General features: G+C 50.4%; 1 protein-coding gene across 2 annotated transcripts in view; it reads right to left on the bottom strand.

Annotated features, from left to right (window-relative positions):
• Nucleotides 1–10801, bottom strand: part of PODN (podocan) — a 28545-nt gene extending 17744 nt beyond the window's left edge. For both annotated transcript variants that reach the window (XM_023515125.1, XM_012807200.2), the window contains exons 1-4: nucleotides 10669–10801; nucleotides 3382–3692; nucleotides 2030–2123; nucleotides 245–309 (exon numbers count right to left, since the gene is read on the bottom strand). In XM_023515125.1, the coding sequence (XP_023370893.1) occupies nucleotides 245–309; nucleotides 2030–2123; nucleotides 3382–3687 (465 nt within the window). In that variant the 5' untranslated portion in view covers nucleotides 3688–3692; nucleotides 10669–10801. The remainder of the gene's footprint in view (nucleotides 1–244; nucleotides 310–2029; nucleotides 2124–3381; nucleotides 3693–10668) is intronic.
• Between the last annotated feature and the right edge of the window lie 10509 nt (nucleotides 10802–21310).

The following is a 21310-nucleotide window of genomic DNA, read 5'->3' as shown; positions in this document are numbered from 1 at the left end:
CAGTGGGGAAGATCTGCCCCCACTACACTCACAGACTTTGGCCTCTGTCCTCATCTGCTGACACACTCTGATGCCCTGAGTCACAGGCATCACTCTCAGCCCCCCATCCACTCAGGGCCATGTCTGAGCAGGAACAAGGACCCAGTGGCCAGCCCAGAAAAGGCCCTGGTGGAAAGTTCATGGAACTCAGAGAAGACAATGCCAGGACAGGGCAGCACACCCCCACCTGCCTCGGGCCCCTCACCTTATTGTTGGCCAGGTACAGGTAATTGAGGTTGGTCAGATGCTTAAACGCCTCCTCTGGGAGCCCTTCAAAGGACAGGCATCAATCAGGGCCCTGGATGAAGGAGACGCTACCAGGGAGCACGGCAGGTGCTCCCTCCACTCCCCAGGAGCAGCACAGATCCCTCCCCAGTCGTCCCCAGGTGCCTACCCAGCCCCATTCTTGTCCACCTTGTTCATACAAGCCCATGCTGAAAGGACCAAGCAGCTAAGTGTCTGCTGAGGGACTGAGTGATTCCTCACCCCGAGCAGGGATTATCCTTGAAAGGTCAGGCCACTGGCAGAAGACCCAGCCTGACCCCTTCCTACTAGGAAAGGGTGCTCCCCTCAGGAGCACCCCAGAGGAGTCAGAGCCCCTCTTCACTCATGGGCAGGTGGGTCCCAGCTGCAGCCTCCAGGCCTCCCCACCACCTGGCTCACCCTGCCCCATCTAGCAGATGTGGTGTCAGGACTGGACCAGGCTGGCCCTTCTCCAGCTGAGGCTGGCCTCTGACACTTGGTTCTGGGCTCCAAGACCCCTAGATGCTGAGACTCACCCCAGGATCTAACAAGAAGGAACAGTTACATGAACTGGATAGCATCCCTCCACGGAATACCCTGCTGCTGCTATTGTAAAATGACAGTGAGAGATTTTAGCAACATACAAAATGCTGCGGAACTGATGGGTAAGATTTAAATATCTACAGAATGAGTTCAGTTTTGAATTAAAAACACAAAGAAAAAAGAGTGGATTAGATTGTGGTGATGGGTGCACAACTGCATAAACTCACTAAAACTTAGCAAATTATATGTTGAAATTGGGTAAATTTTATGCCATATAAATTATACCTCAAGAAAGCTGCTTTTTGGACAGGCACATTGGCTCACACCTATAATCCTAGCACTGTGGGAGGCCAAGGAGCGAAGATCCCTTGACTTCAGGAGTTCAAGACCAGCCTTAGGAAGAGCAAGACCCTGTCTCTACTGAAAATAGAAAAACTAGCTGGGCATTGTGGTGGGTGCCTGTAGTCCCAGCTACTTGGGAGGCTAAGGCAAGAGAATCGCTTGAGCCAAGGAGTTTGAGGTTGCTGTGAGATAAGTTGATGCCTTGCCACTCTACTCAGGGCAACAGGGGAAGATTCTGTCTTGAAAAAAAAAAAAGAAAGAAAGAAAAGAAAAGCAAACTCCTGGGGGCAGTGCCTGTGGCTCAAAAGTTTAGGGCACCAGTCCCATATGCCAGAGGTGGCAGGTTCAAACCCAGCCTCAGCCAAAAACTAAGAAAAAAAGAAAAGCAACCTCCTTTTTAAAAACAGAAATAAATATACCAAAATATCAATAGTGATTGATTCCAAATGGCAGAATTATGAGCGTTTTTGTCTTTGTGTTTTATTAATATTTTCCTAATTGCCTATCCTAACCATGTATTATTTTCATCAGAAAAAAAATACTTCAAAATTTAAGGACTCTACAACTTTTTGGTTCTAAAGACCCCCTGAATTGAAGGTCCCCTGACAAGAACCCTGGAAGCTAAGTTTCCCTGAAACCTCTCCCCTGACCTGGCCTGCAGGTCCCAGGAACACCCAACTACAGGGAGCCCCTTGCCGATGTGGAGCCAATCCTCGTGCAGCACCCCACTAGGCTGGCCCAGGCCTACTCTTCTCCACACCTGCAATGTGCTGAGCCAAGCTTTTCACATGGGCACCCAGCACCACTCAGGCCCCCAACCCGGCCTCGTGGCCCCGATCCTGGGATCTGGGTGACCTCTCACCCCGGGAAGTCAGGCGGTTGTTCTGGAGGTTCAGTGTCTCCAGCTGGTGCAGCCGTGAGAGCTCCTGGGGGTAAATCTTCTCCAGCTGGTTGTTCTGGGGGACGGGGCAGATGCAGAGGCAGCATTAGTCTGGGCGTGCCTGGGGTTCCTGTCCCTGCCCCTAGCTTCAGTCCTAGCAGCCAGTCCCTCAGCTGGGCACCTTGGGATTCTGCCCCATGGCAGACAGAACCTGGGAGCCAGCTAGGGCCAGGCCTGGATGTGGTTGTGAGTCCTGCCTTCAAGGAGCCCCAGCGGGACCTACATGGGCAGTTCTAGCTTGGCATGCTGTCTCCCTCCAGACCTGCTTCCTGAGCGTGCCCACGTGGTGACAGGAAGCCATGGCTATTCCCCCAGCCAGAAACCACTTTGGTCTCCCTTTCTTAGCCCTGCAGCTCCTTCTGTCCTTAGAATGCTTTAAATCCCAGGCAGGGACACCTCCTCCAGATGCCCTCCTGGGATGGATTGGGCTGCACTGGGCTGGACAAGAGCCGCTCTGGGCCCCACAGCACAAGTCCTTCCATTTCTGACATCTCTATCTGTTCAGGTCTCTGTCCCTCCTGCAGGCCATAAGCACCCAAAAGGCAGGATGCACTCAAGTCCTCCTGGCATGCCCATCACCCAGCATGGGAGAGAGTACGGAGGTGATTTGTATATATGAATGAGCAGAGGAACCAACAGGAAGAGCTGTCCTCAGTGTGTCCCCTTCCCTCACTAGGTACCCTGGCCATGAGCTCCCATAGCTGTCAGCCCAGACCCACCAGGGTGTGTGAACACAAACCAGTCACTTCCCCCGCCCCCCAGCTGATCTCCAGGAGTGGGTATAAAGCCCCTCCTGCCCCCCCAGAGTCACTGGGCCACACACAGCCATGATGGTTGCACCTGTGCTCCCACTGTCCCCCCAGTTCCAAATTCTAGCTGCCTGCCTCTCAGCTAGAGAGAGCACTCTGTCCTCCAAGGCCCCGAGTCCTCTGCTCTGCTCAGATTTTCCTGGCTCTGTGGTGCCCTGATTATCTACTGAGAGGATCAGTTGCCAGGCAGGTCTTCATCCATTTTCAGACAGAACCTGACAGTACTTCCTGGGCCTCCTCCCAGACTCTAAATGAGTCAAGTAGGTCTGTGCTCTGTGACAGGGACGTCAGATGAGGTGCCACGTGGGCAGGTCTGGAACTCCACAAGTCTGACCTCCCCAGACCCCTGTATCTGGGGGTGAGAACCACGAGTGCTGGAAGTTCAGGGTGAGGAGGGTCCTGTGAGCTTTGGGGGTTCTGGATAAGAGCCACGTGTGCAGGAGGGGCAGCCCGTGGTGGCCTCACCTGCAGAGACAGGTGGTTGGTGTGCTCAGGCAGGTCCCCTGGGAACTCACGCAGGTCGATGCCACCACAGTCCACGACACCCTCCTGGGAACAGGCACACTCTCGGGGGCAGTCAATTGTGGCTGGTCCAGGCACTGGCTCCTCGGGGCTCAGGACAAGCACTGGCTCCTGCTCCAAAAATTCGTTCTCTTCTGGGCTCAGGCTATGGCCACCACTTCGGCCAAACAGCGGGGCCCTCACTGCAAGCACAGGTCCTAGGTGCAGCTGTGGTGGCAACAGCAGCAGAAGCAGCCACGCCCAGGCCATGGTGCCTGCAGGGGAGGCCAAGACAGACCCGCCTTAACACCAGGGCTGACAGGTGTTAAGGCGAGTGGGCACACAGCTGGGACCCTTGAAAGTCATGGTGGGGCCCTCCCAGGCACAAAGCCGTGCCCACTGTGGGCCTAGTCCTCAGCACCCAGCTGATCTCCTAACTGCCATCCCTCCCAACCCAACTCCATAGGCTGCTCTCTGGAGGAGTGGGGGTGATGTGAAGCCCTGTCCTTAGGTAGATCTGCAAAACCTTCTGCAAACGCTCACCAGACCTGGCCCTAAGGAACTGTATCCTTTTCAAAGAAGGGGAAGCTAAGGCACAACCTGGAAGTGGCTGCATTCTTGCTACCCTGGCACAGACAGTGCTAGGGGACCCTGTCATCTTCCAGCAGCCATGGCCATGGTGAGCCGGCACCAGCAGGGTGCATCCCAGCTCTTCAGCCTGCCATTCTCCGATCATCCAACCCCCCACCTCAGCTGCCCCCAGTTAGGTTATACGGGACTATTTCATAGTTCTTCCAAGCCTTTGCACATGCTGTTCCTTCTGCCTGGAATGCCTGTCCCCTGCCTTGTACAATCACAACTTCTTTTCTGGGAACCAACTCCAGTGTGACGGCTGGGGAGATGACTCTGAGAAGCCTCAGGGCTCTCCGTGACTGTTTTCCTCCAGGGCTCAGCACTAGTTTCATTGGGTTGTGAAAGGTGAAGGTGTCTTTCTCCCACACGGGTCTGCGAGCGGCAATCCGTGTCTGGGTGTAGGCCAAGCCCAGAGCCTGGCACATTGAAAGCATCAGTGCGTGGAGCTGCCCTCGCGGCCTCCTGAGTCCCGTTCCTGATGTTTCCACCCTCAGCCACCTTCACCGGGGCCTGATGTGCTCACATGACCTCTGCGCCTTCAGGACACTTCTCCCCTGTATGCTGTCCTGGTGCCTCAGGGAGGGGATCCAGGGGCTGACCTCAGGCCCACTGAGGAATGTGCTGGGTGCCGCTGTCCCAGCTGTCCCCTGGGCCTGGGCTCAAGGCTGGCTCTCTGACTTCTCTTGACAAGGACCCACTTAGACAATGGCTCTGGAGTCCCACAGACCCCAGTGTGTCTTCTACATCCACCACGCGTAGCACCACCTTGCTGAGCCTCAGTTTTCTTGTCTGTCTGATGCAGATACACGTTGAAACTTCGGTGAGGAGTCAGTAAAGTAACAAACACAAGGCACCTGGCGCCTGAGAGGTGGCAAGGAGCAGGGACATCAGCACTGCAGGACCACACACAGCAGCACTCCACCCGGAGAGCATGAGGTGCAGCGGGGGGGCGGGGGGGGCAATCCTGAGCTGCGTGGCCACGAGCACGGGACTTGGGCTGACCCTCTCTCTCTGCCACCAGATCAGGAGCCACAACCCATAGAGCAGTTAGAAGAGTCTGGCAAAGGGCTGGGCCTGGGAGGGTCTGGTAAACAGGGAGCTTGATAATGGCAGCTTTGGATGGAGCCAGCCACCAGCACTGCCATCTTGGCTCTGGCTCTTACCGGCTGTGGGACTTTGCAACCCTCTCAACCTCAGCTGTCTCACCTGTCCTTGGTGATAATAGCAGAACTGTCCTCATGGGGAGACTGTGAGGCGTCAGTGAGAGGCACCTGCTTCCCACAGGAAGTGCTCAATGAACATCAGCTCTTCCTTTCACTAATCGCCTGTTCCGTGGACATGGCCTACACCCGCACACACCATCGCCCACTCCAGCATCCTCTGCTGCTGCCCTTTCCCAGGGCTTTGTGGTCGGCGTCAGCTCTAGCCATCTGTGGGTTCCCACCGTCAATGGCCACTGCAGTATTTCACTTGGCTCAGCCAACTCTCTGAGCTGAGGCCCTGCCTGTGCCCACCCAGACTGGGGTCACAGTGTAAGAGGGGCCCTGAGAAGCACAAGGTCCCAGAGGGGAGAGGTGTGAGGGGAGAGGAGGGTGGTAGCCAGGCTTGCTGAGCCTATGGGTCCCCACAAACCACACACCCTCAGGCCTGGCAGAGAACCAGCAAGCCCAGCACACACACAGCTTCCAGGTTCCAGGATCGGTCGGCAGCAGTGATACCCACAACAGCCTGGCCTGATGCTGTCCCTGCCACACCCCTCCACCCCTGCCCCCTTCAAATGCCAGTCACCAGACCACCCAGCCCACCTTGCATGGTAAACCCCGTGGCTCACTCAGCAGTTCTCAGCCCCTGGAGCTGCAGAGTTAGACTAGAGCAAGCCTTCTGCCTCTTGCCCATTTGACCCCACTGTGGACCTAGGTTCTAAGAGGGGGAGTGTGGACACAGACCCAGGCCCCAAATGCCACCAGGGCAGGAGGCCAGAGAGAAGGAATAAGGGGAAGGAATGCTGGTCCTCTCGTGTCCTGTGTGCTCACTGGACAGGCTGTTTTTGCCTCCCTCACCTTCAGTTTTGTATCTGTAAAAATCTGTAAACTGTACTCATAAAAATATTTAATTCACACAGCATACTAAACCATACTGAAAATGTTATTATCACTTTACAGACCAAGGAGGGAGGCCCATCAGGATCAGCCAATGTTACAGCTGTTAAGTGACAAAGCCAAGGTCCCAGCCCAGGTCATAACCAGAGCTGTGCTGCTCTCCCCAGGGCCAAGCAAGGGGTGCAGGGACCCAGACAGGAGACACAGACATGGCTTCTGTCCCGGAGGCTCACAGCTGCAATGTCCACGCCAGTAGCCACTTTACTGAGCACGTGAAACATGGCGAGTCCGAGTAGAGATGTGCGTATAAAGGGTAGTATTCAGGATTTCAAAGACATGGTACAAAAAAAGAATGCAAAACATCTCATTAATATTAATGACAGTGCATAAAACATCTCATTTATTGTTATATTGACCACACGACAATATTTTGGCTGTATTAGATAAAATAACATTAATTTTACTATCTTCACTTTACTTTCTCTAATGTTGCTTCTAGAAAATTCTATGTTGCACATGCGACTTGCAGTGGTGGCTCACATTATACAGGGTAGACAGGAAGTTTGTGTGCAATTTGGTAACAGCAGCTTTGGATAGAGCCAGCCGCCAGCAGATGATTAGTGGCAGGAGGCCCAATTTGAAATGTAGATTGCACACGAACTTTATGTCCACCCTGTATTTCTATTGGACAGTGAGAGTCTGGAGCATTGTGTGTAAACTGAGTATATAATCCCAGTGTGTCAGAGATACAATGGTGGAAAGTTAGAGTCCATAGGAGGCCTGAGGAAGTCTAACCTTCCTGGAGCCAGAGAAGGCTTCCCAGAAGTGATGCCTGATCTGGCCCTTCTGAAGGGTGGATATCAGGAAAGGGAAGAGGTCTGTGAGCAAGGGGGTCAGCACGTGCAAAGTCCTGGGGACAAGAGAGGCCAAGCTCTTGAGACTGTCTGGTGGGGAACGGGGACAGGGACTGGGAAGTGGGCATAGTGGCCAGAAGCTTAGGCCAAGAAGGAAGGACCGAAAGCCCAGGTTTGGGAGTGTGAGCCTTATCCTTGGAAGATGAGGACCACTGAACAGCAGGAGCCTGACATAGGCAGGTCTGAGGGTGGACTGTGAGACTGTGCGGTGGTGGCACAGGCATGAGCTAAGGAACCTGGTCCCTGTAAAGAGGGAGGTGCTGGATTTAAAGGAGAGGTAGCAAGAACTGACAGTGGCCAGCCACCCTCAGGACCACAGAATCCTACAGCTCTATCATCCAGCTTGCCATGTGACTTTGGCCACACTGCTGACCTGTCTTAGTGTCAACCTTAAATACTTCTTTTTCTTTTCTTTTTTTTTTTTTTCTGTTTTTTTCTTTTGAGGCAGTCTCAAGCAGTCACCCTGGGTAGAGTGCCGTAGCATCACAGCTCACAGCAACCTCAAACTCTTGAGCTTAAGCAATTGATTCTTTTGCCTCAGCTTCCCAAGTAGCTGGGACTACAGGGGCCCGCCACAACACCTGGCTATTTTTTGGTTGCAGTTGTCATTGTTGTTTAGCAGGCCCGGTCTGGGTTCAAATCCACCAGCCTCGGTGCATGTGGCTGGAGCCCCACCCATTAAGCCACGGGCGCAACTGAATACTTATTTTTCTGAGTAAGATAAACAAGCCAGCACAGCCCCTTCTATATGCCCAGTCCTGTGGGAGAGGAGTAGGGAAGAACAGAGAAGAAGGCAGACCCTGGTGTCCAAGAGCTTCAAGTCTGCCTGGGGAGTAATAACTCAACTGGGATGTGGAACAGCTCAGTTTGCGGGGGGTCTTTCCTCACACAGAGCTTTAGATACAAGGACAAGGCTTCTAGTCTTGACTGCTGTGTGAGCTTGGATGTCACTTCACAGCTTTGAGCTTCTGTTTACTAGTCTAAGAAGTGAAGCTGGGAGCTACTGTGAGGATTAAACAGAATGACAGGTCCAGCCAAAGCTGGCATCCAGTAGGTGCAACATACACCTACTTGGGGGTTACTGTTACTGAGGAAGGAAGTGGGACCTGCTGTCTCCTCCCATATCCTCCTGGGGAACCAAACTTCAAGGCCCAAAGGAGGGGATTAAAGTAGCACCAGAAGAAAGAATGGAGGGGCTCAGCACCTGTGGCTCCAGTGGCTAAGGCGCCAGCCACATACACCTAAGGTGGCAGGTTCGAATCCAGCCCGGGCCCACCAAACAACAATGACAGCTGCAACCAAAAAATAGCCAGGCGTTGTGGTGGGCGCCTGTGGTCCCAGCTACTTGGGAGGCAGAGGTAGGAGACTCACTTGAGCCCAGAAGTTGGAGGTTGCTGTGAGCTGTGATGCCATAGCACTCTACCTAGGGTGACAGCTTGAGGCTCTGTCTCAAAAAAAAAAAAAAGAAAAGAAAGAATGAAGGGAGACCCAAGTCAGAAGGCAGACCCCTCGGCCTCCCTGGCGATGACATGCTGTGTGTGGGCCCCCAAGCAGCTGCATCTAGTTGACTTTAATAGCAATATTGGGACTGAAAATTCATCTTCCTATTCACAGGCTCAGAGCACACAGGGGCTTCTGTTGCTGCCCATCTCCAGAAAACTTCCCCTCAAATGCTCTCACTCCGGAGCCTCTCCTGCCCCCACAGCTGGGTTAGGGTGTTTGTTCCGGGTGCTGCCATTATAACCCAGGAGTGGAGACAGTGGTCAGGAAATGTTTGCTAAATGAATGAATTTGTGCAAAGCGAACTTGGAAAAGATCTGCAATACTGTCCGCTCTAATTCCTTCAGTTATAGCTTAATATGTTAAAGGCAAGGCCAAGAGTGAAGTGTGTGTCTTCTTACTTCTTCTCAGAGCCGTGAGTTGGTCTGAACTCTTCATGTGAACAAAGTGGCAGGAACTGCACTCCCGGCAGAAGGAAGGGCACCAGCAAAGGCAGGTGTGGGGATGGGGGAGAGAGGTGTTCTGAGGAAGGGTAAGCAGGGTCTGGAGGGGAGTTAGAGGCCTAGGTTGCCAAGGGCATTGGCCACTATGCAAAATTGTAGGTGACAGGAGCCACCAATAGTTCCAAGCAAGTCATGGGTACACCCTTACATATCATTCTACCAGACCTGCAAGGGGCCACCATTAATACACCCTTCCCAAGAACAGACAGGAGGGACAAAGCACGCTCCCAAAGAGGACATGAAAAGTCATGTGATTTGGACACTTCTTAACTTGTACTCTAGACTAGAGTAGATGGTTCCTGCATCCTAGGAGTGGACAGAGAGGGCAGGACCTCCAGCCCAGTCGCTGGTCTTCCCTGAGCAGTCCACAGGCTCTTCTGAGTAACCTACCTCCAGTACCGCCAGCCCAGCAATCTGGCTGGCCCCTCCTGCCTCACCTCTGCCTTCCCAGTGTGGAAAGTTGCAAGGTGGGAATGGGGCACAGAACCACCCGGGGGCTCTCCTGGTTCACGCCAGCAGTGCCTCTTGGAATGGGGCAAACCACAGCTTCCTCTTCCCCAGAGGGCTAAGGTTTCAGGGTCTCCACGGTCCGTAATTCACTACAAGCGCTGTGCGCGCCTCCGGACAGGACTGTCAGCCCCCCCAGGCACCTGGGCCAGGGTGCGAGACCCCTTGCTGCCGCGCCTACTCCTCTCCAGAAAGCTGCAGCTGCCTCCCAGCCCCAGCCCCAGCTCCAGCCCCAGCCCCAGAGGCTGCCAGGAGCTCTCCAACGCCGCCGCTACCCCTTCCACCTGACGGCACGTCAGGTATTCCAACGCCACAATCTCATCCTCAGCCCCAGGCCGGGCTGGTGGTTCAGGGATCCGCAACCTGGGGCTTTCCCAGCATTAGCAGAAGCGCGCTGGCCTCGCTCCTCCGGCTCCGCGGACCCCCACTCCCAGCCCCGCCTCTGTCTAGCTGTGCCCGCCGAGAAGCAACCGCGTGCAGACTCTCCAGGCCGCCAGCTTTGGCTGCGAGTGAGCGTCGCTAAGCTGGGGCGGCACAGTGGCCGGGGAAGCCGAGCCCCGGAGCTGGACCGGCAGCTGACGCGCCCTGTGGGCAGATCTCTGCCCCTCTCTGGGCCTCAGTTTCTCTGTCTGTAAAGAAGTCGGAGAGTGGACTCTCTAGGGCCCCTGATGAGTTGACGTGGAAATACTTGGGGATACTCTGTGCCCCGGTTCTGAGTACAGGGTCCACGCCCCTCGCCAGTTCCACCTGCCCCCCACATTCCCTGTCGCCGCCCGCGTCTTTCTACTCCCCCGCATCCGCCCTCAGATTCTTTCCAGATGTGCGCAGCGGGAGGGGCCCAGGGACTGGGACCAGACTCTGGTCGGAGCAGAGAAAAGGCCCCTGCCCCGAGTCCTGACAGCACAGGGGGCGCACCCCCAAGGGGGACATGTCCCGCGGTGCCCTCCAGGCAGGATCCGACAGAGGGGACAAGATGCGGTAGCCCTAGCCCGGACAGTAGCAGGGTCGTCCGGAGAAGCGGAGAAGTCTGATCCTCTGTCCAGGCTTGGCCCCCAGCCCCACGAGCCCCCACCCCCGGCCGCCCGCGCCCTGTACCTGCTGCGCCCCGGCGCCGCGCCGCGCCCCGCCGGCCGAACGCTCTCCCCCGAGTGTCGGCTGCGCTCGGAGGACTCGGGCTCCTGCCATTCAAGTCGAGCTGTGCGCTCCGCGACGCAAGTTTTGTTGTGGGTTTTCTCCTCCCCGCCTCTCCCCCGCCCCACCCCACCCCCGTGCATCTGCTGGACGCCGGCCTCCTCCGGACACAGTGCAGGGCACCCCCAGGCGCGGGGTGGGGGGGTGCGATGGCCTGTCCCCTCCCCGCGCTGGACTTGGCCGGGCCCCACTTCCCCGGGAGGCAGAGCAGCCGCACCGACCCCGCTCAGCCCGGGCGGGGCCGCCACACCACGCCCCCCCTCCAGGAGACCGGGAGGCGGGTGTTTAAACCACAGCGCTTCCTAGTTCCCAGCCTTCCGTGCAGGAACTGGACCCCCTTTAGGCCCCAGCACCTGAAAGGAGGGCCGGGGAAAGGGCCCCATCGACCCAGTGCATCTGAGCTCAGTTTCTTCCTCCCAGTGGAGGATTCTCCAGCCGCTCCAGGCTCCAGTACCCTTCCCTTCACGCTTCCACCCTGGGGTCCTGGGCCTTGGCTAATAGGGCGTCCAGCCAAGACCGTGCTGGGCCTCTTCCCGGAAAAGTTCCCCTCTCTCCCCCCCACCCTATGCCCCTACCCCTCTTGGCCCCCGGCCCAAGGCCTGGTGAGCCTTGAAGGATGGGTGGTAAACCGACCGGGAACTGGGTGCATGAGGATCCTGGTCGCAGAGAGACAGGGGGGTGAACAGTGAGCCCTCACAGCACCATATTGCTCCCAGGAGCCGAAAACGTTTCCAAGTAAGGAAGCATTAACTACTAGCAGCTGAAGCAACACTGTTTGGCGCCAGGGGCTTCGGTGGTGGAACAGGCTGTGGGGCTGGGTTTAGGTGGTACTTGGCACCTCCTCTGTGTGACAAGCGTCTCCCCCCTACCTGCCCTGGCCTGTGGGCAGGACACCCACAGTTACCTCACCCGGCTTCCCTCCTGCTGGAGACAGAGAAGGATAAATCAAACCCGGGACCACTTGCTCACCCCAACTTGCTGGCCCTGAGACGCAGCTCCAGACCTTTCACCCCTGCGGCCGCAGCCCTGGCATCCTGACACTCACTCTCTAACTTCACCACCCTGCAAGGGAGACTGCTGCTGCCCCTCAGACAAGACAAGTGACTGAGTGAAATGGGCATTAACTGGCAAAGCTGGGGTTTGAACCCAGGTTTATCCTTCTCCACAGCCCAAGTTCTGTCCACTATAGAAAAAGGCAAGTCACTGGAGCGTGCAAGTGTAGAGCCTGCATTTGAACCCAGGACTATTTCCATGACACCAGTAACTCAAGAAGTTAGCAAGAATGGGACAGGGAAATATTTTGCCTTCTTTGGCCTCAAATTCCAGTTCTCTCTGAGCTCAAACTTATGAGAGTTGGTGTGATTCACAGGACTGGACAGGGGCCAACAGAGAAACATCTCAGATCTCCTCTGAAACATTGAGCCTAGGTTCAAGTGGAGCTACAAGATCAGGATTCTCTGTTGTGAATGCCCATGAACTAAAAATCTTCTAGGAGGACAATGAGAACCAGCACATGCTGAGTGCCTACTAAGTGCCAGGCACCATCCTAAATCCGCTACGCCCAGGGTGTTTTAGGGCATAGCCCACTCCCCATCCCTATGCCTCCCAAATAGGGCTCTTCTGTGGAATGCCAAGCCAGTTGCCCACATGTGCTTTGTGGTTGCCTGGTGCTGTCATTTGTCTTCAGTACCGTCTAATAATCACCTTGGGTGTCTCTGGTGGGAAAATGGAGGCAATCCTGGCGCTCTAAAAGCAAATCCTCTAGATTTCAGAAGGGCCGTAGAGACAGACATGAGTTGGAAATTTAGGTTTCCTTAATCTACTTGTACTGCTCCAACTCCTCCAGGCTGCTCCTCCAGTTCCGCTCCTGTTTGATGTTACTGTATTACGTTCTGTCCAGTGCAAACCATGAACTTGGACCTGGGTTCAAATCCCAGGTGGATTCAAATGAATGTAAACATCGTACCTACACTTCACGGAATGCCTAAATTAAATGGGAAAATGCACAGTGCCTGGCATGTGGGAAGGACTCCATATAATCATGGCTATTATTATTACAAAACTATCACCCAGACCTGACCGAATATCCAGGAAACATTATTAAAATAGAAATGAGAAGTGCAAAGCATTAAGTAGAAACCTCCGCATTGCCCAGCACAAGTGTCTTCAAATTCAAAACAATAAGAAACGAGAACAGTCAAAAGAGGAGGGAGGAAAGACACACGTGTGGCTAAAGAGAGCGCGGAGTGAAGGACAAGGAGGCTCGCACAGGGGTCTGGTGAGGAAAGGTGGGAGAAAAGGAGCATGGAGCTGCCATTCTGCTTCATTGCCAGAGAAGAAAATAATCCCTCTTACCTTGAGATGAGGGCTCAAGACCTGTCCTTAGTTACTAATAGGCTCCCAAGTACTGAGCTATGGTAGCAGCTTGATTTTCTGGACATTTAAGGAATCAAATCGCATATAGAGTTGCTTGGGATATATGGATTCCATTGAATGAATGATCTTGATAAAAGGGAAGCCTCATCCAGGAACAAGGGAATGATGGGAAAATCACAGGCCAAGTCAGATACACAAAAAGTCTTCTCAACTCCTGTAACATCTCATACAGACTCTTATGGGACTCTGCTGGCTGTATTATGTTTTTCACTTCTTCCCCCCACCAGATTGTGAGCCCCCCAGGGCAGGAATTTCATCTCATGTCCTGTAAGGTCCCCTTTCTAGCCCTTTATAAAATGACATCATTGCAATAGGAAGAATGGCCCCCCCAAAGATGCACACACCTTAATCCCTAGAACTTGTGAATATGTTGGATGACAAAAGGGACTGTGTAGATGTAATTAAGGTTATGGACCTTAAAATAGGGAGTTGATCCTAGATTATCTGGGTGGACTCTAATCACATGAGCTCTTTTTTTTTTTTTTTTTTTTTTTTTTAGAGACAGAGTCTCACTTTTTTTTTTTTTTGAGACGGAGTCTCAAACTGTCCCCCTGGGTAGAGTGCTGTGGCATCACTCACAGCAATCTCCAACTCCTGGGCTCAAGCGAGTCTCCTGCCTCTGCCTCCCAACTAGCTGGGACCACAGGCGCCCGCCATAACACCTCGCTAGTTTTTTGGTTGCAGCCGTCATTGTTGTTTGGCTGGCCGGGGCTGGATTCAAACCCACCGCCTTAGGTGTATGTGGCTGGCGCCTTAGTCACTTGAGCTACAGGCGCTGAGCCACATGAGCTCTTAAAAACAGAGAAATTTTTCTGGCTGAAGGCAGGAGAGAGAGAATGCAGACAGGGAGGTTGAGAGATTTGAAGTGTGAGGTGGACTCAACTAGCTTTGAAGATGAAGGGGGCCATAAGCCAGGGAATGAGGCAGCCTAGAAGCCGAGATGCCCCGGGCTGCCAGGAAGGGTAATAGGAATTTCAGTCCTACAGCAACGTGAAACTGAATTCTCTCACCATCCTGAACAAGCAAGGAAGCAGGGCCAGCTTCTTGACTAGGGCCTCTGGACAGGAGCTCAGGGAAGCAACACTTTGACTTCAGCCTTGTGAGGCCCAGAGCAAAGAGACCAGTCAAACCTAAACTACAGAACTGTGAGATGATACATCTTTGTTGTGTTAAATTACTACATTTGTGGTAGTTTGTTTTGGCAGCAATAGAAAATGCAAATGCTAATAACTAAAACTGGCCCAGCATTTTCCCACACAGTTTCCCTTGATCTTCACAGCAGGATGGCTTAACTGCCCCCCTATCTAGATGCTCATATGCAACTTGCTCAGGTGACCCAGCTAATGCATGGCTGAATCAGAAGTCAAAGCGCATCTTCAGGTTCCAACTCCAGTGAGAGTTACCTCCAACTACAGCTAGCAAACATTTGAGGGCTTGAGGATTCTACTACCTAAAGCTACATAAAAATGGATGGAAAACAAAAAAGGACAATGAAAACCTAAAAAACAATTAGGTTGTCTTTATACTATGAAAATTTGAAAGTGTTTGGATATTTATTTCCTTTGAATATTGTTTCTTCCAAAGGTATATCATAGTTTTTCTTCCAAAGTAAGTTAGGAACAAGTCAGGGTACAAACAAAAAGATACCAAGTCTTCCTTCTGGCATGTAGAAGAAAAAAAAAGACTCTGATCAGTGGCAAAAGAAGAAATTCTCTAGAGTGATGATCAATGAAATGTCACTTTTTCCCCTTTAGATAATCTTTCAGCTACTATTAAAATATATCTCCCACAGTGAAATGCCTCTGTTTTTGCCATCTCTGTAGTCGGAGCTTCCAAACCATTTACTGTCAGGAAATTCAACTGATATTCAGTTCAAAACTTCCTTTTCTATCTTTCCTCCCCTTACTTCTAATAACTAACCAAAATAATTCCCACCACCACCGCCACCTTTGGCTTTTCCATTTCTCAAGTATTTGTTAACTGATAACCACACCCTGCCCTTGGGTATCACTTCGGCAAGCTTAGTCTTTCTTCAAGTCTGCTTAAGTCCACCGTTCTTATCCTCCTGTGTCTTCATGTTCAAAACCCTTTTCCAATTATTTCTGTTCTCAGAGTCTATAATCTTTAACACTGTTGTTCATACCACACAAAGGGCCACATATTCTAAGTCGTGAACTATACAACAAATTGCAGAGAAAAAGAAAACTTGGTAGTTGGTTAGAAAGTTGTAGCACGTACTGCTTTTCTGCCTGCAATTTAAATACACAGCAGACTATAGTGAGTTTCCCCAGCTCTACATAAAAGTTCGCCGCCACAAATTTAGACATGAAAAGGTCGAGCACTTACTCCATGCTGCTGGATAACAGTACTGTGAATATTTGCAAAGTATTTAAATAACTATTAATAGAATAGACTAAATGGACATCACTTTTGCAATAAGTTTTGGATACATTTTTTTAAAAAATGTTTTTCCAAGAAGTCTGGCTAAAATTCCATACCAAATTAAAACTTCCAGCCAAATGGAATCAGACTTCACATTTCTTAAGGGCCAGAAATCTGGCCCAATAGTCTCTGTTCTTACCAAGAATTAAAGAGCTGTTTGTTTGCAGCAGTCTCCAGATAGATATAATACCGGACCTTTCCAGAAGATTTTGTAACTCTCTATTGAGAAAAACTCTAAAATCTGGCCAGACGTGGCTGTGGTTCCTGATAGCACATCAATCTTTCAGGCTCCTCATTAGAGCTGGTTAGTGCTCTAAACACACTCAACCCTAGAGTAATTGACCCAGATGTACAATCTGGCTGATTCCCTCTTTTTTCTAGTCAGTAACACCAAGCAACTTCTTCTTCTTTTTTTTTTTTTTTGCAGTTTTTGGCCGGGGTTGGGTTATGAACCCACCACTTCCGGTATATGGAGCCAGTCAGTGCCCTACTCCTTTGAGCCACAGGCGCGGCCCCACCAAGCAACTTCTTTATGTTCAAAATGCAAACAAGAGTGGGCTGCGAGAACTGTAATCTTTGAGCAAAATGCAAACCTTCTGAAAGTCAAACTAAACAATTCTATGTCCATTGACTTACAGAGGTTACTAAGTTTTAGTCATTCTTGAGAAAAATGTAAAGATATAAACAGTCGGCTCGGCGCCTGTGGCTCAAGCGGCTAAGGCGCCAGCCACATACACCTAAGGTGGCGGGTTCGAATCCCCAGCCCGGCCACCAAACAACAATGATGGCTGCAACCAAAAAATGGCCAGGCGCTGTGGCGGGTGCCTGTAGTCCCAGCTACTTGGGAGGCTGAGGCAGGAGACTCGCTTGAGCCCAGGAGTTGGAGGTTGCTGTGAGTGTGATGCCACAGCACTCTACCCAGGGGGATAGCTTGAGGCTCCGTCTCAAAAAAAAAAAAAAAAAAAAAGGAAAAAAAAAGATGTAAACAGTCAATAAAAGAAAGTTCCCTCAATTCTGAAGCCAGCTGATTATCTGAACTAAAAGGCTTGTCACAAAATGTTCCAAAGAATGAATTCTTCATGTTAAAAAAGTTCTCAAATAAACATTAGGCAGCGGCTAATCAGTACCTACTATGTGCTTGACCCTTTACAGCTATTTGTGACTTCTCTTAACAACCAGCAAGGTAGGCTTACTCTGTCTCCCAGACTACGGTACTGTGACGTTATAGCTCACAGCAACCTCCAACTCTCGGGGGCTCAAGTGAGCCTCTTGCCCCAGGGTCTTGGTCGTGCTCAGGCTGTTCTCAAACTCCTGAGCTCCAGCAATGATCCTCAGCCTCCTGAGCAGCTGGGACTACAGGTATGTGCCACCACACCAGGACAATTTAATTTTTGTTGAGACAAGGTCTTGCTATATTGCTAAATCTAGTCTCAAATTCCTGGCCTCAAGCAATCCTCCTGCCTCAGCCTCCCAAAGCACCGGCATTATATGTGTGAACCCCTGTCCCTGGCCTATTATTCCATTATTTACAGAAGGGGAAACAGACTCAGTCCTTTCCTATCATCAGCTCAAGGACCCAAAGCTGCGTTAAGTGCCACAGGGAGAGCCAAAACCCACATCTAATGGGCCCCAGCGTTTTACCACTATACCAGGCTGCTCCAAATGTGTTATTTTCTGAGACTGCTAAAGTTTCAGAAGATGAAACTGTTAATTGTAGAATTTCATTTTTCCTAAGGTGACAGAAGGAACTTGTATTTATGTGTGATTGAATGTAAGAACTGTACAATTTTAAAGAACTTTAACGATCATTCTCTAATCCTCTTCAAGAAAGTTAGGGCTCTTACCTTGGTGGATGCTGCATCACACTAGAGGCAGAGACAAGTAAGGCTTTCTGTATTCAAGGGGTGTATAGTCTAAGGAGAGTGACTGTCAAAAAGAATTCAGTGTCCCCCCTTTTGTAGAGGAAGATACTAAAAGCTGGTAAGGCTTAAATGTCTTACCCTAACTTAGCTTCCAGGTGGCAGAGACAGGACCTATCCAAGGCTTGACCTGAGATTCACACCTCAGTGACTCTTCCTCATATCTCTCCGTCCAGCTGGACTCAACATCCTAATCGTGCTTTCAATTACCATCCCTCTTTAAATTCAACCCGGATTACAGAAATCTGGACAGACACATACAACAATAAGACTAAGGATTTTAATGCTCAAAGAACTCACTGAGCTACTTTTTTTTTTTTTTTTTTGAGACAGAGTCTCACTGTGTCGCCCTTGGTAGAGCGTGGTAGTGTCACAGCTCACAGCAACCGCCAACTCTTGGGCTTAAGTGATTCTCTTGCCTCAGCCTCCTGAGTAGCTGGAACTATAGGCACCTGCCACAGTACCCGGCTATTTTTTGGTTGTAGTTGTCGTTGTTTAGCAGACCTGGGCCAGGCTAGAACCTGCTGCCTTCAGTGTATGTGGCTGGCACCCTACTCATTGAGCTACAGGCACTGAGCCTGAGTTACTTTGTTTTTAAAAAATATAGGTGAGGCCAGGTATGGTTAGTGGTGGTGGCTGGGAGCCTGAGGCGGGTGGATGGCTTGAGCTTATGCTAGAACTTGAAATTTCTCAATTTTTCACTTGACTTTTTGACAAGCTCCCAGCACGTCAGTATCCGCAGCAGTGACTAACTCTACACACCACGTGGTAACATGGACCCTCAGCAGCAGACGTGTGAAAAATCAGACCTTCTTAATCAGAAGTTTAAGACCAGCATGAGCAAGAACAAGACCCTATCTCTATTCAAAATAGAAAAACTGGGCAGCACCTGTGGCTCAAAAGAGTAGGGCGTTGGCCCCATATGCCAGTGGTGGTGGGTTCAAACCCAGCCCCGGCCAAAAAACAGCAAAAAAAAAAAAAAAAAAAATAGAAATACTAGCTCGGTGTTGTGGCAGGCACCTATAGTCCCAGCTATTCGGGAGGCTGAGACAAGAGAATCGCTTGAACCTAAAAGTTTGAAGTTGCTGTGAGCTATGATGCCATGGCATTCTACCCTGGGTGACCAAGTGAGACTGTGCCTCAAAAATAAATAAATAAATAAAATGTAGTGAGATCACCAATAAACTGATTTTTCTTACTACAGGCAATCCCCGAGTTATAAATATCTGCCTGACATGACTTACACTTACAAATGAAGGCTATCACAGGTAAATAGGTAAATGTACCTATTCCAACTTACATACAAATTCAACTTAAGAATCTACAGAACCTATCTTGTTCATAACCCACGGGCTGCCTATACTTCAAGCTATTTCCGTATGAAGTCGAAAGAGTGTTAAGGGAAGCTGCAAATATTTTCAAAGAAAGATCAGGGTAAGTCAGGCTAGGGAAAGAATTTTTAATGTTCTCTTTCACCATCAGAGCTACAAAAAGATCTTTGTAATAGAGAATGCAATTCTGTGACCAGGCTCCCATTCTCAGAAACACCCTCTGTGTGAATATAAAATTGTTACTCAGCTTATCTTCTTCCTTCATTTAACAACACAGGCCAGGACTGTACTGGGGCTATCACTCTAGCCATGATCTACCGATCAACTGGCCAGTCACCCCAAGTCATTCTTGTCTCTATATCCTGAAGCCAGCTCCACCTCTCTGCCTGTTTTCCTGGATCTACCTCCACTACCCTAGTCCAGGACACCAAGGTTTTGCACCTGGACACCCAGCCTCTGCCGTGTGTCCATCTGCCATGCAGCAGCCACAGTGACACTTTATGTCATTTAATTACCCTGCTTACAGCCCTTTAGTGGTGGTCGTCAGCTCTGTTCACCAATATTCCAATGCCACTCTTTCCTTTTGGTACACGATAGGTGTTTGAATTTAGGTGGGTCATGTGACTTTCTTTGGACAATGAAATGGAGGAAGAGTGATGTGTATCGCCTCTGGGCAGAAGCTTTACCAGCCAGTGAGCACTTCACCTGTTTCTCTTCCTCCACCACGATGGACATGATGTTCTAAAACAGGGCCTGCTCCATTAGCCTGGGCTCAAGACTTAGGATAGGAAGGCAGGATAGATACACAGTCTGAGTGAGAAATAACACAGGTAAAGCTGGAATAGCAACAGCTCCTGACTGCACTGAGAATGAAACACAAACGCCTCCCCAGAATGAACGAATTCCAATATAACTGGCTCCTGGGTACCCATCCAATCTCGGTAGGTCTAGGGCTGGACCTTTCTGCTCACTCCACTCACGTTGCCCCCCCCCCCTGCAATTTTGGAATAGGCCAAGCCTGTTTCCACCCTTCTATGCAATAGTCCTTTATATTAGCTTGATTTACCCTCTTGCCCTATCACCAAATGCTGGTCACAAAATACTCAAAGCTAAGTGGCTCAAGAGCAATCATATTCACAGTCCTGATCACAGTAGCAAGGGACTCCTAACATCTACACAAATGAAACCACCTGGTTCTTACCTCTTACCAACCCCTGGATATGAAGTAAAAGGCGAACACCACAAAGGCAGTGCTCGGGTAACTCCCAGACTGTTCTTCTGGGCTCTGAGGAGACTCAGGATTCTCAGAGCAGAAGGGACCTTTAGGACCACCTACTTACAATCCCCTCTCCCAACCGTTTAGCAAACAGGCCCGGGCAGGCAGTTACGGGGCTAAGAGGCTCCTAACCTCTTAGGCTTAAGAGCTAGCCGTCATGTCAAAGTAGCTGATGTAGTAGTAGTTCATGTCCAGATAACATTCAATCCCTCAATGTTTCTCTTTATTCTCCATCATCTAGAAAATTCTAAGCAAAAAGAACATACATAATAAAAACAAAGGAGGGAGGCACCTGTGGGTCAATGAGGAGGGTGCTGGCCCCATATACCCCATATACCAAAGGTGGTGGGTTCGAACCCAACCACAGCTGAACTGCAACAACAACAAAAAATAACTGGGCGTTGTGGTGGGCGCCTGTAGTCCCAGCTACTCGGAAGGCTGAGGCAAGAGAATTGCCTAAGCCTAAGAGGTGGAGGTTGCTGTGAGCTGTGACACTATAGCACTCTAGTGAGGGCGACAAAGTGAGACTCTGTCTCTTAAAAAAAGGAAAAAAATATATAAATAAAAACAAAGGAGCTGGACACCATAGCTCAGTAGAGCACTAGCCCTGCAAACTGGGGATGGGGAGGTTGGGGAGTTCGCACCTTGCCTGGGCCTGATTAAGAAAAAACAAAAACAAAAAAAACAAGAGAAACCAGGAAGAACCATTTTAATTTTCTAAACATTCTTCCAAAAGCATTATTTTATCCTCTATGTTACTGAATTATAAGAAATAACATTAGCATTAGAAAATTAGGAAAAAAGATAAATGCAGATACTTAAACACACATGAAAATTACAACAAAAGATCAAGAGCTTTATAAATTTGAATAGGAGATTATAATTTTAAAACTGTGCATCTCAAAGTAAACTTTATTTTTAACAGGGTTTTATGACTCTAATACACATATTTTTCAAGAAGGAAACCCAGTTTTAAAATATTTTTATTTTAAAAATAAGCTTGTGTTCAGCTACACATCCCTCCTCCCAAGAAGTGATCGTATTTCTTTTATTTTAATTTGGGAAGAAAATACTGTTTCTGATGGCATGAAAAGCAAAATTTTCTTTGAAATGGAAAATGTTTAGGTTGTTTTTTTTTTTTT

The sequence above is a fragment of the Otolemur garnettii genome, unplaced genomic scaffold (genome assembly GCF_000181295.1).
Source record: "Otolemur garnettii isolate 467f Iridium unplaced genomic scaffold, OtoGar3 scaffold00066, whole genome shotgun sequence".
NCBI lineage: Eukaryota > Metazoa > Chordata > Mammalia > Primates > Galagidae > Otolemur > Otolemur garnettii.
The sequence above is the reverse complement of the archived record's forward strand: the minus strand, read 5'-3'. Positions and strand labels throughout refer to the sequence as shown.